The sequence below is a fragment of the Sinocyclocheilus rhinocerous genome, unplaced genomic scaffold (assembly GCF_001515625.1).
Source record: "Sinocyclocheilus rhinocerous isolate Xijiao unplaced genomic scaffold, SAMN03320098_v1.1 scaffold2583, whole genome shotgun sequence".
Lineage (NCBI taxonomy): Eukaryota > Metazoa > Chordata > Actinopteri > Cypriniformes > Cyprinidae > Sinocyclocheilus > Sinocyclocheilus rhinocerous.
Genome location: NW_015650696.1, coordinates 310081 through 327701, shown reverse-complemented (window position 1 = coordinate 327701; position 17621 = coordinate 310081). Strand labels below are relative to the sequence as shown.

Here is a 17621-nt window from a genome sequence, read left to right as displayed (position 1 = left end):
TTCAAATTCCAATTTATGATTAAAAAAGCAGACAATTTTTGAGTTCCGTAGTGAGTTTCAAAGTTGAAATCCATAGTGTTATTGTACCATTATTTAAATAAAACTTTTTAAAATAAAACTTAAATAAATTTTGAGCACATTCTGTTTGTTTTTTGGCTTCACTCTATTGAAGTTACATTTATTTGGATTATTCATTGGTTAAAAATATAAATAAACTGATATTCTTTTGCAAAACAAAGGAACCTCAGTAAAGTTGGAGATGTTATTCATGGACCACACACACTCAAACACAGAGATTAGCCACATATTATTTTCCTAAAGTCTATCACAGTGGGGTGCTGCCAGTTGTGTCTCTGCATACCCACCCTGCTTTGCTCTCTTTCTTTCACTGTCTCTCCATCCTTCTCTTTCTGTCACACATACTCAATCCCACACACAAAATGTCAAATAAGTGTTTTTTCCTAATTTTATTTTGCTACAGCACATTAAAAGAAGAAATGAAGTGGGGGCTTTAATGAGATGTTGTAGTAAAACCACCTTTAATAGGCCTATTTTTAGGAATAGAGAGAGAGAAATATCATCATCATGATATCATGAGAAATTCCTCTTCACAGAGGTGCGGAACGTGGCATAAAACTGGGTGGTCAGGAAATAGATGCCAAAGGCTCTAACAGACAACAGAGAGAGCGAGAATCATAGAGCATGATGCGAACACAATAGACACGCTGCTTAATCATGGTCTATGTGTTACAGCAGCACACAGTGCCGCGGGAGACAGTCTTGAATATAGAATATGTGTGTGAATACAACCAGATGCAAAGGTGAGATTAATCAGCCGCAGATGTGGTTGAAGAAGTCTGAAACGCTGCAGAACAGAGAACTGTTTGTACCTTTTTTAAACATCTGTTAGAAAAAGCAGGGGGTCGATAATTACATAAAATGAAATGCTGGAGTTGGACTGTGATACTTTTTCTGTCTTAAAACAGTGAGTTTATGTGCCTACAGTAAGTGAGGTGACATATTTGGGCATAGGAATGTTTTTAATAATAAACTAAATGCTGTCTAAATTGCTCAGGTTATGAGACACAGCCACAATCACTAAACATTCATGCTTTTACAATGTAAAGGAAGGATTAAGTGTAAGGCTGGTTTTAATGGAATACTTAACTCAGAAGTAAAAATGATGTTATCGTTTATTTTTAAATCTCTTCTGTGGTAGAATGACAGCCTCAGGTACCACTTCCTTTGTATTATGAAAAAATCTCTTTGATTTATTTATGTCCTTATCTATTTGAAATTCGTTAAATGATCTTTTATGAGATTTTTTTAATGGTACAAAATATTTCTGCAGAGGTGGCAATTTCATGGGCAGTTAAGCTTGAGCTACTGCTCGGGCTTAATTGAGCTACTGCCCCGATTCTGCGTTTTGGGCGTATGTCCCTTACTGGACACCGTACGTCTGTGTTTATGAATAAGTCAAGATGGCGCTGCCCGTGAGGTGTACCGTGAAATCTGTCTTTCGTTTTATTCACGAGAGTAATTCGCATAGAAGATTATTTAAAGCTGGGAAAGCGACGGAAACGACGGTAAGAAAGTCTTCTCTTTTTGCCATTTTGTTATTTGCCAGTTTGGCAGCTTTACGTATGATCTGTTACATGGTTCACCTTCAGTGGAAACCTTCTGCAATACACTGAAAGTGTCCGACAACTGAAATTTCCAATCTAAACACATTACAGTAGTCTTCACAGTCTTTTCAGATATAGACTAATACAGTGTAAATAACGGCATTGTTTAAAAAGAGCCTTTGCAATTGCTTGTGATATTGTTGTGAGTGCATAGTTGTTCAAGCTTTTTAATGTCAAGAATAATTTGATGTTTGTGGCAGTTTAATTTATTTAGGCAGGATTAGCTGTAACATTTAAAAGAGTGGTGATATGTTGTGAAATATATATGTAATATGAATATTCAGCATTGCCATCACACGAATAAATTGCATTTTAAAATATGTTCAAACAGAAAACAGTTATTTTAAATTGTAATAATATTTCATAATATTTCTGTTTACTGATTTTTTTTTTTATTAAATAAATGCAGCCTTGGTGAGCATGAGACATATTTCAAAAACACATTTTTCCACAGTTTATTTTTTTAAAGGCCTGGAACTTTTTTTCCTTGTTTCCATGAATCTTTCACTTCTTGTGTGGTAACAATAACAAAATTAAGATTATCTCATTCCATTCTCATTCTGTAAAAGATAACAGTATAACTGTTTTAGACATGTTTTGCAATAGAGTTTTATGAGGTCATAAGTTAATGAATTCCATTATTCCAAAGACTTGGATAATGAGGTTTGGTGTCTTCCCTTGTGCTGGATGTTCATCATGAAAATAGTATGACTATTTTCACGTTAAAGCATGAAAATAGTAAAAGAAAAGAATAAAAAAATCTGATGACTTGTCGTCGTCGTCGTCCCCCCCCCGACATTTCTTACAGGACTGTCCTTTCATCTGTGGCATATGAGTTATGGAGAATATGATTAATAAGATTTCCTCACTTTTGCTAAACAATATATTTACCTTGTATGATTAGTTCACAACTATGATTGCCTTATTTTTTTATTACAATACTGTTTAAGTATTTGAATTTTTCTGTGTAGATTTGAATGCTTTGCCAGTAGACAGAAACTTTCTTGGAATATTTAAATTTTTTGGGAAATGGGTAATTGACATAGAATATTTCCAGAACTAGGCCTACTTTTTATTATTAATATAATTTTTTATTAAAAATTAAACCAGTACCACTTTTGTATTTGGATTATCTTGGTCCTCATTGCAAAGCTCACCTGCTCATTCTTGCTCAGTTAGCCTTGTCTCCCTGTTATAAACCACCCTAAAATGACACTATTTATCACAGCCCTTTTTTCTGTATTGAAATTCAGGCTTTTAAAGTGAAGCAGAGTATGTTAAGGAACTGTTAATTAGCAGTGCAGTTCCCTGAGTGTATGTAATGCTAACTGGACCTGAGCACAGTAAATTATAACTAGTGAGCCTTTTACAGAGCATGTGAAGCCCCCACTGCCTTGACTTGATTGACAACCAGGTTTTATTTGATGGCTTCAGCACACTTGCCGTGTAGGAATGTGTGTCCACCGCTGGCAGCCAGTCTCTGTTTTGTTAACTACAGGCAGTGTGTCGTTTGGGACGCTAAAGTGCAGAGTGCTGCGACTGTGGGAGTGAGGTTACAGAAAGACGTCAAAACCATCCCAGCAGTCCTTTATTACCAGCATCAACATTTGAAATGAGGTGTTGGCTTTCATTTGTTTTAATTTTCTCCAAATGTCAGGCACTGCGTGCTAATGTGGACATTCACATTACTGCTAGGTGTGATGTACGTCAAAACATGGAGCATATTTTTGGCAAAGCTAGGGTTATGAAAAGTCATTTAGCTGTAGTGTGAAAAGATGAGCACAGATTTTTCTGTCCAAGTGTAAGTGAGAGGGAAATTTGACCTAATGAAATCCATACCTATAAATAAATATTATTTATAAAATGCGTCAAATAGTGGCAAGTGGATAAAATGAGCACTTGAGATGCTTAGATTTTCTCGCCACCAAAACCAGCAAGTTTCAGCTAACGAATGCAAAATAAATTCAGCATTAACCTTTCACTCTGCCTTGAAAACTCTTGTTCTGTTTCTGGAGCTGTTGAAATACCCCTGTTGTGAAAGTGCTTTACGCAGTTGTTTAGACAATAAAACTCATGTCAGTTTTAAGCTTTTGTTCCGATCACATCCTGAAACTTCCCTGATTATCCTTCCATACGTTGTACAGGATGCAGTGGGCCCTCGCTCCAAACTACGTTATAAAACATGACGCTTCCTATCCGGCCCTTAATCGCCTGTGGTCTTAATGGCTGATATCAGTCATCTCAGCCTTGTGTTGCACAAAAAGGAAACAGCTCTTAATTCTCCTTCAGGTCTAAATGCTCTAACTCTCATGTCAGCTAAAACCATTAAACCTACTCCCAGAGCCGCCTGGAGAGGAAACCATAGGAAAGCAGGCGCACATGAGCTGGGCCTGATTGAATTTATTAATTAGACGATTTGTTTTTACATGTCAGCTAAGCACTTTATTTCACACTCCGCAGTGTAATTCGGTTCATCATTCTGAAGGATGAACGTAATATATGCTGAATAACTCCTCGAGACCCCTGAAGCGCTCTTTTTTTTTTTTTTTTTTTGATAATTTAGTGTATTTTGGCACTAAATTCCGGTTGAGTAATGCTGCACTGTAAAAAAATATTTTTCAGGTTAATGAGATAATTGGAGCATGTTTTACGAAAAAGTATTATTTTTAATCTTTTCTACTTAAAAATTTTGCATTTAAATGTATTGTTACTTGTCGTTTCTTTGTAATTGTTTGTGAAATTTACTAGCCGTTTCTGAGTAAATATTGTTTAAAGGGGGGTTTTGAGACTTTAGTCTTTGCAACTTCAGGGATCTTATCTATGCACAATCAGCTTGTAACACTCCAAAGAGAAAGGAAAACTTGAAATCGCATCATATGACCCCTTTAAAGTAAATCCTATAATTTTTTTTTCAGTGTGGACTTTTGCACCATACCCTGTAGACTTACGGTTACCAAAAATCTGAGGTAGTTAATTGAATTGCACCCACTATCTGGTATCAAGCTTCTGGGTTCTGCTCAAACCAACAGAGGGAGCAAGGAAAAAAACTCTGGCTCACGAGTTCCTGAGTGTTACCATAATTACACATTGATAAATTTATGAGGTGTGTGCAGGTTATTTCTGCTTCGTTGTGACTTTTATGTGTTTAATTTGTCATTAGTAGGCTAGCGCTTCCATTTTTTTCCTGTCGAGGCTCAAAAGGGAAAAAAGGCAGAAGTGGCTTTGTCCTTTATTTGCTTAGTGTAGTTTATAGAGTGTCCAAATATCGCAATATAATCCATGCAAGACATTTATCATTCTCCGTGCCAGGCATTGGGTTTTGGTTTGAGATTTCGGCAGGCTTTTCTGTGTAGCTTGCAAATAATTATATTTCATGTCAGACTAAGCGTAACCTATCTTTTAATATGTAATGCGATCAGCAGAGTGAGGATTGAAGTGAAACAAAAGCAATTGGTCCTAAACGGTTCAGGGTTTGGTCTCCAAGCCGCAGTTCGTAGTGGAGCGGCTGTCCCGTCCTGGTTATTTTTGGAGCACGGTGCGGCCCTTTCTGCTTGGAGCGCTGTTTTTGAAGGGACTCCAGCCCCATTAATCAGGCCGGGGACCCCACGGTGTGAGAGGGCCCCCAGCCCAGGCTCTCCACACTGCGTGTTTCTGTTCCTCTCCCTGCGCTCTCTGCACAGTGTGAAGCGTAGAGGAACCTCATCAATCTCACCTGTCCGAAACGTCAACCGCAGATTTAATCAAACGCTCCGTCTCCTGCTCCCCTGCCACCTCCAGTACGCTGCCTCCCCTCCCCACAAAATACCTCTTCTTTTGCTCTGTCTCCTGCTCATTCTTTCACTGCTTTTTTGGCTTTGTCACTCACGCTTTCTCTAATGTGTTTTCCCCTCAAATCGGGTCTCGTTCCTGTTTTATATTTTCGGTCGTTCGCACTTCGCTTCAAGCTGCGTGTGTTTCAGTACAGCAAAAACACACATTCCCCACCGTCTCGGGCAGGGGAAGGTGCATAAAAATGATTTTCTGCTCGATACTTCACCAAGGCAGGGCTTTGTTGGTAGCCCAGCGGAGAGTGGCAGGATTAAGGCATGTGTTTCTGCTGTTCAGCATGATGTCTGTTTTAATAGGGTGAGTGAGGCAATGCTGATGGACACCCTAACAGTAGGTTCTGTGTGTCTGAAGCTTAGTGGGGGACAAATGGATTGGGGCGGGAGGGTCAGAGGTGCCGTTCAGAACTGGCCTCACACTCCCTCTCTGATATCAGCTCCTGTGGAGAGCTTCTCCACATTTACTGAGCTGCTGATGCTTGCCTGCAGAACTATAAAGGGTGGTGAAAGGCAGTGTTGGAATTGGCATGCAAAGATGGGCGTCTCTGCCAGGATGTTCCAGGAGTTCAGATGTATGTCTGTTTTGTCAAGGTCTCGATGGCTCTTTAGGGTTCTTATCGATTCTTTGTGTATAGTACTGATTTTGAGTTTGAACTAACTTTTAATGAGTTTAAAACTCAAATCAGAGAACTTTATCAAATCTGAATGGCCAGTTGTAATTACATGCTCATTGTGCCAGTCCTTTACCCAATTTTCCATTGGACATCAAGTGTAATTTAGGCACACATGCTGTGCCTAAATACATGTAAATACAAATGTCCCTAAAATGAAACGGTGACATTTTTAATTCATTTTTATTTATTTATTCTTTTGGTTTGTGGGTATCTGTCTAATTTGGCTAGCTTTTACCAAGTGACAGATGAAAAAAAAATTTAGATTTTGATTGGACACACAGCCTTTGAAGTCAACAAAAAATGTGAAAAGTGTTTTAAAAGCTGATCATTTAATTATATGTTTTGTTGCATATTATTATTTGCATTTATCATTGTTTTTTGCTATGCACTATGTGAGTCTATTTGAAAACCACTGGCTTAAAAAGCATAACTTCTCACAACAAATCCTGTCTAAACATGGTATTTTGCCAAATGTAAGATCTGTTTACAATAAAGAGTGTTGTTGTTCTGTCTCAAAGTAGCCTTGGAGCTGAATTTTACATAGTTTCTGTTTTTCCATCACTGTCTTGCAATACTTTCACTATCTTAATGCAAAAGGGTCAATCCATCTGAAATGATCAAGTGTATGTTGCTTGATGTTCTTTAAGTTCTCTTTTTTTTATGTATTGGTATTGCAAAACCACCAGTTTTTATTTTTATTTTACATGCAGAACTTTACCATGGAGTCTATTTGAAAACCACTGGCTTAAAAAGCATAACTTCTCACAACAAATCCTGTCTAAACATGGTATTTTGCCAAATGTAAGATCTGTTTACAATAAAGAGTGTTGTTGTTCTGTCTCAAAGTAGCCTTGGAGCTGAATTTTACATAGTTTCTGTTTTTCCATCACTGTCTTGCAATACTTTCACTATCTTAATGCAAAAGGGTCAATCCATCTGAAATGATCAAGTGGAGGTTGCTTGATGTTCTTTAAGTTCTCTTTTTTTTAGTGTATTGGTATTGCAAAACCACCAGTTTTTATTTTTATTTTACATGCAGAACTTTACCATTTTTGGAAGACTTGAGATGTAATGATCCAAAATCCTTTTGACACTCACTGGCAGTACAGCCTGTAAAACCAGTATTATTCATGTATTTAGTTGTTTCTAGACATACTTACTCAATCTTACACCAACTGGAACACACACAGATAGACTTACAATTAAATACTCCTACAAAGTGAGTGTACACTCTACATGAGTGTAAGAACAGGGATCGTAGGTGTACTGTGTAACCCTATCAGCTTGTGCACACACGCATATGGTTTAATGTCTACTCCATATGGTAGAGCTGTAGGATTTTTTTGCTACTTTGCTGCACTGTGATACAACAGTGTTGCGTTTGTCAGTGTAAAAAATGAGGCGAGAAGTTGTTGCTCCTGCCAGGTGTCATCAAGAAGTGGTTTGTGCTGGTGGGACAGCCGAGGAGAGAGAGCAAGTCCCAGTGAATCTAAATTGAGTAAAAACAAAAATTGAGTAATTACTGCAGGTGAGTGTGGAAGAGTGTTGTATGTCATTTTTTTTTTTTCATTTGTAAAATAAAAGATTTTATTTCATTTACATGGATGCTGTCTAACATCTGTGTGTGACATAAGCATTGCTTACTCTAGACACACTTGCTTTTACAATTTAGGGCCTCAATGCTTGTAGATTTTAGATTATTTTATGAAATCAAATGTACACTAAATGAAAGCATCTACCTTTTCATTTGACTTTAGACTAAATAAGAAAATAAAAAAAGGTGCTTGTATATTTTTTATTACTTATGACATCAGCACAGCCAAATAAATCCTCATGTATATAGACCGAACATATAAATTAAACATATGATTTAAATAAAGATTTTGGAATTACTGTATTATTTAGCTGATTATAAAATGTACCTATCAATATTAAAATCACAGCTACACCTTGATAAATAATAAAGAATGACACTGAAATGGGCATTTCTAAGGTTACTATGTAATGTACCTCTTAAATAAAATTCCCCCATCATCACGCCAGCCGCCAAAAAAATTGATTAAAAAATCTGATTTTTCAGACATTCCTTCTTGTCAGTAGATGGGAGGTGCGATAAGTTGGTTATTCCTTCGGTAGTTGGGCCTAGTGTTGTTTCAGCTTATGTGTGATTGTCTCAAATGACACCATTACGATGTCTGGATGGTTAATGATCGGCCGGAGGGGAAGAGGGGAACAACGCAAGGTGAGAACACACATGAACCAGGCTCCGTTCTGCCCCGAAACACTTCTGACACCTCAGAGAGGCCCTGTGTATTTGGGCCACTGCACTGCAATTGCTCACCCAGTAATGGCATAAATAGCCTGCTCCTTTCCTATAACTAGCTAATGACTTTGGATCAGTGATTCTGTTCCCTTGGCTATAGGCTTCCCTGAAGCCAGACTGATTTCAGATCAGCCATAGTTCTCAGATTGTAAATGGGCCCCAAATTAAGTTACTTCATACATACCCATGCAGGTGTTCATGGCTCTTTTCATGTAAGTGTGTTTCCCCCGTTTTTAATGTTTTTATGCTGCAAAGTTAACCTTTTCTTGAAGTACAAAGATTATATGGCAATTTTAGTATGTTGTTTGAAAGTTGACGTATGGAAGTGGACGTTTGGAAGTTTTGCATCTGAAGTCTCGGCCTGCTAGTAACACAGTATTTGTCCAGTGGTCAGTGGGCAAGAATCTCTCTCTTTTTTTTATAAAGACTAAGGAGAAGTGGGCTTCCTTCTCAGTCCAAACGTTTAAAAATGAGCCCTTTGTTTTATTCTTTCCTATTTTTAATATACTTTGTGGGTTTACAGCATTGCACTGCTTTCTTCTGTTGCTGTTTTGGGTAGGACCACTACTGTGATTGTTATTCTATGACTGTATCACTCTTAAAAGCTGCTATTGGCTGGCTGTGAACTGTGGAGTGTTTTCATTGGCTGTGGAGCAGTTCCGCTCTAGCACTCTCTCACCCTGTAGGGTGCTCTGTTAGTGTGAAATGTGCCTTGGATTTATCGCTTTGATAACATTCATAAAACTGCATAGGGCGTCTCCTTTCTGACTGTACACACACACACCACCAACTTTCTTTGCCTTCACTCTAATGTCCTCTTTTGTTTCTCCTATTTCTGTTTGTCTTTGTGCCCAACAGATTTTGTCTTGAAACTCTCTCTTTTACTTACAGAGCCTCCTTAAAGGACAGGTTTTCTCGGGAATCCAGCCCACAGGTGTTCCTCACTTGGGGAACTATCTGGGAGCTCTAGAGAGCTGGGTGGCCCTGCAGAACGAGTACAGTGCAGTCATGTACAGCATCGTAGACCTTCATTCCATCACCCAGCCTCAGGGCCCTCATATGCTCCGAGACAACATCCTGGACATGGCCGCCAGTCTGTTGGCCTGTGGCATAGACCCAACTCGCTCCATCCTTTTCCAGCAGTCTCAAGTGAGTCCTGCTTTGAAGACATCAAATAATGTAACAACATGTACGTTGTAACACGTTTACCCTACCGTGAGTATTTGGTCAGCAATATTTTATTTAATAGTGAGGGGAAAAAATGCTTTTGTCTTCCACATAAGAAAGAGAGTAATGCAGGTTTGGGATGGCATGAGGGTGAGTAAATGATGACAGAATTTTCATTTTGGGTTGAACTATCCGTTTAAACCATAGCTGCTACTAGTATTATATTTTTTAAAGTGTGCACATCTTTGTTTAGCCTTGCTGCTTAAACAATGTAAAAAAAAAAAATGTCAAAGGCACCTTTCAAATAACTCAAATAACAGAAGTCTCATTCTAAATAGGCGTCCAGTCGTTTTATTGGGCAGAACTGCTGGCAGTAAGCTAAAACATATTTTCCATTGCTAAATGTTTATTTAATGGAGGCTAGCTTTAAATGCTTATTTTACCAAACCGATTCCTATCTCTACAAATTCTCAGGATAGGGGAAAACACACAGATTAGCTTTCACAGTTCACTTCAAAGCGACCACATAAAGCAGAAAGAGGAGGGTAATAATAGATTTTACTGTACGCAGCAACTCGCTAGCTGTCCAGCACATTTTCTCTCAAATTGAGCAACTTTTGAAGGGTAACTATAATAAGTGTGGACATGTTCTTCCTCTCAGCCACCTGATATGCTTTTAACTGTGTGTGTTTGTGTAGCAGAGTGTAAGTGTGTCGGGTTTTTGTATTTTCTCACTGGAACTTTGCAGCGAGCATGTGAAAACGTACACGCTCTCACACACACACACACACCCCTGATTTTATTCCATTTTAACTTCATGCCACATATCTTGGCAGGACTGAAGACCTCCCATGGAACATACGAGCTCAAGACTGTTCCACATGTGAAAATAATACCCTGGCCCAAGGAAAACACTTGACTTCATTGAAAAATGGTGACAAGCTAAAATCAATCGGATCTTAAGTATAGGACTTTGTTTTATAGCTGTATGTGTGTTTGGGGTGTATTGCACTAGAAACCTTTTTTCCAGAATAACATCCACACAACAGATAAATTTATGTGTAAGTTTCTTGCAGACTCGCATAATTGAACTCAGTGCATAAACATGAACCAGGCTCCGTTCTGCCCCGAAACACTTCTGACACCTCAGAGAGGCCCTGTGTATTTGGGCCACTGCACTGCAATTGCTCACCCAGTAATGGCATAAATAGCCTGCTCCTTTCCTATAACTAGCTAATGACTTTGGATCAGTGATTCTATTCCCCTGGCTATAGGCTTCCCTGAAGCCAGACTGATTTCAGATCAGCCATAGATCTCAGATTGTATTTGGGCCCCAAAGTAAGTCACCTCATACATAGCCATGCAGGTGTTCACGACTCTTTTCATGTGTGTTTTCCCCATTTTGAATGTTTTTATGTTGCAAAGTGAACCTTTTTATGAAGTACAAAGATTATTTGGCAGTTGTAGTAAGTTGTTTGGAAGTTGACGTGATGGAAATGGAAATGGAAATTTGGAAGTTTTGCATCTGAAGTCTCGGCCTGCTAGTAACACAGTATTTGTCCAGTGGTCAGTGGGCAAGAATCTCTCTCTTTTTTTTATAAAGACTAAGGAGAAGTGGGCTTCCTTCTCAGTCCAAACGTTTAAAAATGAGCCCTTTGTTTTATTCTTTCCTATTTTTAATATACTTTGTGGGTTTACAGCATTGCACTGCTTTCTTCTGTTGCTGTTTTGGGTAGGACCACTACTGTGATTGTTATTCTATGACTGTATCACTCTTAAAAGCTGCTATTGGCTGGCTGTGAACTGTGGAGTGTTTTCATTGGCTGTGGAGCAGTTCCGCTCTAGCACTCTCTCACCCTGTAGGGTGCTCTGTTAGTGTGAAATGTGCCTTGGATTTATCGCTTTGATAACATTCATAAAACTGCATAGGGCGTCTCCTTTCTGACTGTACACACACACACCACCAACTTTCTTTGCCTTCACTCTAATGTCCTCTTTTGTTTCTCCTATTTCTGTTTGTCTTTGTGCCCAACAGATTTTGTCTTGAAACTCTCTCTTTTACTTACAGAGCCTCCTTAAAGGACAGGTTTTCTCGGGAATCCAGCCCACAGGTGTTCCTCACTTGGGGAACTATCTGGGAGCTCTAGAGAGCTGGGTGGCCCTGCAGAACGAGTACAGTGCAGTCATGTACAGCATCGTAGACCTTCATTCCATCACCCAGCCTCAGGGCCCTCATATGCTCCGAGACAACATCCTGGACATGGCCGCCAGTCTGTTGGCCTGTGGCATAGACCCAACTCGCTCCATCCTTTTCCAGCAGTCTCAAGTGAGTCCTGCTTTGAAGACATCAAATAATGTAACAACATGTACGTTGTAACACGTTTACCCTACCGTGAGTATTTGGTCAGCAATATTTTATTTAATAGTGAGGGGAAAAAATGCTTTTGTCTTCCACATAAGAAAGAGAGTAATGCAGGTTTGGGATGGCATGAGGGTGAGTAAATGATGACAGAATTTTCATTTTGGGTTGAACTATCCGTTTAAACCATAGCTGCTACTAGTATTATATTTTTTAAAGTGTGCACATCTTTGTTTAGCCTTGCTGCTTAAACAATGTAAAAAAAAAAAAAAAATGTCAAAGGCACCTTTCAAATAACTCAAATAACAGAAGTCTCATTCTAAATAGGCGTCCAGTCGTTTTATTGGGCAGAACTGCTGGCAGTAAGCTAAAACATATTTTCCATTGCTAAATGTTTATTTAATGGAGGCTAGCTTTAAATGCTTATTTTACCAAACCGATTCCTATCTCTACAAATTCTCAGGATAGGGGAAAACACACAGATTAGCTTTCACAGTTCACTTCAAAGCGACCACATAAAGCAGAAAGAGGAGGGTAATAATAGATTTTACTGTACGCAGCAACTCGCTAGCTGTCCAGCACATTTTCTCTCAAATTGAGCAACTTTTGAAGGGTAACTATAATAAGTGTGGACATGTTCTTCCTCTCAGCCACCTGATATGCTTTTAACTGTGTGTGTTTGTGTAGCAGAGTGTAAGTGTGTCGGGTTTTTGTATTTTCTCACTGGAACTTTGCAGCGAGCATGTGAAAACGTACACGCTTTCACACACACACACACACCCCTGATTTTATTCCATTTTAACTTCATGCCACATATCTTGGCAGGACTGAAGACCTCCCATGGAACATACGAGCTCAAGACTGTTCCACATGTGAAAATAATACCCTGGCCCAAGGAAAACACTTGACTTCATTGAAAAATGGTGACAAGCTAAAATCAATCGGATCTTAAGTATAGGACTTTGTTTTATAGCTGTATGTGTGTTTGGGGTGTATTGCACTAGAAACCTTTTTTCCAGAATAACATCCACACAACAGATAAATTTATGTGTAAGTTTCTTGCAGACTCGCATAATTGAACTCAGTGCATAAATCTAAACAAATATGAGCCTTTTTCACACTTTCACGTTTCTTTTAAATTTCTTTTCACGAATGTGTCTAAGGAATAATCAGTCTATATTTAATGCTCTATTGTTTCACTTACTATTTCTGTCTCACAAATCTGACATGAAGTCATCTAAGATATCCACCACCACTATATCCGATTTTCTGCTGTGATCCCTCAGTCATCTTCATATCTGCCGTCTTATCCTCTTAACCTTAGATTAGCTAGCTGTAATAAATATCTCTTTCAGCACTGTGCCATAAAATCACATTTTATGTTCGTTCCTTTCTGGGTGTACATCAGATGCCTCAGAATCCTTTTGTGTGCATGAGAGATGGCGGCCGTGTCGCCAACACCCATAAAGTTTAATTCTCTGAAGCAGAACGATTTTGAGGAGTGTGTGTGTGTGTGCAAATCTGGAGCTCTCTTGGGAACTGTGCAGATTTCACAATGCCAATCAAACGAGCTCTTTCACATGATTTTGTAACGAGAAGGACTAGTTGGAGTACTTGTGATAAAGTATGGATGTAGAAAGACCTTCATACTGTGCCACTGTGCACCTGTTGGGAGGTGAAGAATATCTTGTTCTCTTCACTGCCACACAGGGACGCTACGAAGATGCCTAGTTCATGTTTAAAGTGCTGTCAATCTGCATATCAAGAATAATTAATTAATTTGATAGCATGAGGGTAATACTATTTTAATAGTGTTTACTATTTTAAAAGTTCTTAGAAATGTACTCTTTGACTTTCATGTTGATCATTAAAAAAAGTTTAAATTTGATGACTCTAAAAATATAGTGGAGCTATAATGGAAAAAGTAATAACATTGATATACCTCTTTTATTTATTACTTGTTTTTGCAAATATCATGAATATAATTATGATAAATATTCATAAGTATATGAATATTTAACAGAAATATACTTATGACAAATATCAGTTTTGGGGGAGTTACACCAAATTTTACAACCTAAATTTATTTAAAATTAATCTGAAGAGATGTATTAACCTTCTCACACATTTGTGAAGGTATCCAGGGGTTTGCTTATGTTTCTGTATATTTGTTGCACCACATGAATTTCATTTATCGGACAAAGGATTTTCAAATTATTAGTTATTTTTCCTAAAAAAGTAATTCTTGTAATTTCTTCATTATGATATCAGGACAGTTGTATTTGTTAAAGAATATGCTATCAAAATGATTTTTCAATTTGCTTTTGTTTGTTTTCTGAAAATGTAATCATATAATTAATCTGCAGGTCTCAGAACATGCTGAGCTCTCATGGATCCTAGGCTGCCTTACCAGCATGCCTCGTTTACGGCACCTGCCTCAATGGAAGGTAATTACAGCACATTTGTTTTTGCTGAGTTTTTATCTGCTCGTGAGAGTATGATAAGTAAAAAGGCACATGATATATTAGAGCCCTCTAGATTCTAGTCTAGAAGATGGTAACATGCCAGTCTAAATGCTCAGGCCTCCCTCCTCTGTCCACAGGCTTCTCCTGTGCCGGTCATGAGGGTGGGCGGACCTGGCAGAGAGAGACAGGGCTTGATAATGACTGCGATTCACCCAGAGAGGACAACCCTTTTATATCGCTGCTGACGGAGAGCTCGGCCAGAAGCCTCCCACCGCTGCAGGGAAAACACCTAGCTGTTTACTCAACAGCTGAGTGCATGTGAAACGTGGCAGAAAGTGGCCTTTGGATGCTGTCTGTGTGCGTTAATGTGGCAAAACTCCTTCATTCAGCCCGATGTGGGGAACTGAGAAAGGGCTTGATGTTAGACCACATTGAAATAAGAAAACAAATAGACAGCTGCAGCCAAATGTAATGAAAGGTGCTTCAGATTTATTTCAAACGTTCCTCTCCGTCCAGTGATAAATCCTCTGTTTCTTTCCCTTACAGATGAAGAGCAAGCAGAAGAATGAAGGCAGTGTGGGGCTTTATACGTATCCAGTGTTACAAGCAGCAGACATTCTGCTCTACAAGTACATCCGGCTGTGCTCTTCATGTGTTTTATTCTTAGCGCGGTTATATTCCCAGCTGTGTTTGAGAGAGAGTGATGTTATTGTTGTGCAGATCCACACATGTGCCAGTAGGTGAGGACCAGATCCAGCATTTGGAGCTCGCCCAGGACTTGGCCCGCATCTTTAACAACCAGTATGGAGAGTTCTTCCCAGAGCCTTGTGCCCTGCTCAGTATGTTTGGGAGTTTTCATTTTTACCTCATGCCATTAATTTCCCGTTTTAATCAGCCTGTTTTTCTCATAAAGATTCACCTGAGCACAAACCCTGAAAAGTGGAAAAGTAAGGCAAATTACTCTGTGTCATTCAGCGAACACACAAATGAGTCAGTGCTCTCAAGTGTCTTCTCCAGCTCCCTGCTTTCCTCACTGTATGTTTCACACGTGCACAACAGCATACCCTTGCAGTCGTGTGCACACATGGTTGGCATGTTGAATCGTCAGTTTGAGCTAGTCTTTCATTCACTATAATAATCGCCATCATAAAAGCACAATATGAAACCAGTCATGTGTGCGATGGCGCTTTGATTAAAGGAGTGTTCTCTACCTCCTCTATCTGAGTGATGGGGTGATAATGGATTTGGGGGGTTTTCCTATAGTGACTTCACAAAGGACCGGTTCACATCGCTCTTATTACATGTGAAGGAAGACTGTGCCTGCATCCTAGAGCCAAAGCTAAAGAAGCCAAACAATATCTGTTGCCCTGAAACTAAATCAAAGATCCGACCAGTAGAGCCCATCTGTGTTGTGATTTCACAAAGAAATAATATTTACACAACTTTTCTGAGATTCTTAATTTCAATCTGATGAGTGTTTGACCAGTGGTCACTATGTGTAATGCTAATTTACTGAAATGTATCTTATATAAAGTGGAAAATTGCATCCTATGATTACTTTTGTATTGAAATGGTTAGGCGGAATTGTAAAGGAAGCTATTCAAAGAAATCTATATTAAATTGCATGCTTCCTGCACTGCTTTTTGGCAGTGGTGGAAATGAGCCGGTTAATTTGGTGACTAGTTAAAAAAAGACAAATTCTTTACTGAATCTATCAGAGTGGTTACTGAATCAACATTTGACTCATATTTTGTATCAGTAACTTACACGTATTAAGTGATATGATATATTATATTGTATAGTTTTTGTAGGATGTGTCTTATGCTCACCAAGGCTGCATTTATTTGTTCAAAGATACAGTAAAAACAGTGAAATTTTACTATTTAAAATAACTGTTTTCTATTTGAATATATTTAAAAATGTAATTTATTCCTGTATTAGCAAAGCAGAATTTTCAGCAGCCATTATTCTAGTCTTCAGTGTCACATGATCCTTTAGAAATTATTATATTATTCTTTATTATTCTTCACCTCTTAAATGATCATTCTTATTATTGTCAGTGCTGAAAACTGATGTGCTACTTCATATTTTTGTGGAAACCGTGACATTTTTTTTCCTTTTGAATTTTCTAAACCGCATTTATTTGAAATAGAAATCTTTTGTAACATTGTCTTTACTGTCACTTTTGATCAATTTAATGTCCTTGTTGAATAAAACTATAATTTAACTGTTTGTTAACTATTATATATAGTTAACTATTATATAATTATATTATATATAATATTGTAATAATATATAGTTTATTTTATTATAGTTAACTATTATAATGGAAGTGAATAGGAAACTAGGAAATATTCACTCGATTTCAGCGCAGATAAATTTTTCCTGCTTTTTAACTCTCAGGTGGCACTCGAAAAGTGAAATCTCTGAGGGATCCATCTTCTAAGATGTCCAAGTCAGACCCCCAAAAGTTAGCTACAGTCTTCCTGACCGATACGCCTGATGACATTGTCCTTAAGATTCGCAGAGCTGTGACTGACTTCACTTCTGAAGTGACTTATGAACCTGAGAGTCGGCCAGGTGTATCAAACCTAGTCTCCATGCATGCGGCTGTGTCTGGACAGAGCGTGGAGGAGGTGGTCAGGCTGACTGAAGGTATGGACACTGGACAATACAAGAATGTGGTGGCCGAGGCTATTGTACAGAAGCTGCAACCCATTCGGCTGGAGATCCAAAGACTGAGGGCAGACAGGGGCCATCTTGAGAGTCTGTTAGCCAAAGGAGCAGAGAAAGCTCGCAGCCTCGCAGCTCCTGTGATGACGGAAGTCAGAAAACTGGTGGGCTTCTGTTAAGGATTTATAAACTGTGAAATACAATGAACTCTTCTTTGTCTGTCTTAGATTCATTTAGTTTACTGGTGAAAAACTTTTGATAAGTAAATTACACCACTGTCAACATAGATTGCCCATTTCTGTTTTGTTTGCTTACATCTTGCATTTTTGTCCACTTTCTAGTTAAGCAAAAATAAATAATTTTCTTTTTTATTTATTGTCATGTGAATAACATTCTTTCAAAATCCTTTTGAATCTCACACATGCTGAGCAGGAGAAACTGCAAGTCTAAC

At 38.4% G+C, this 17621-nt stretch overlaps 1 protein-coding gene across 1 annotated transcript; it reads left to right on the top strand.

Annotated features, from left to right (window-relative positions):
* The first annotated feature begins 1474 nt into the window (after positions 1–1474).
* LOC107712263 (tryptophan--tRNA ligase, mitochondrial-like) lies at positions 1475–17541 on the top strand. The gene is made up of 6 exons (XM_016517447.1): positions 1475–1586; positions 9398–9655; positions 14399–14479; positions 15044–15126; positions 15218–15336; positions 16901–17541. Exons 1-6 carry the CDS (start codon positions 1482–1484, stop codon positions 17347–17349), a joined length of 1095 nt encoding a protein of 364 aa, XP_016372933.1. The 5' UTR covers positions 1475–1481; the 3' UTR covers positions 17350–17541.
* Positions 17542–17621: the final 80 nt, after the last annotated feature.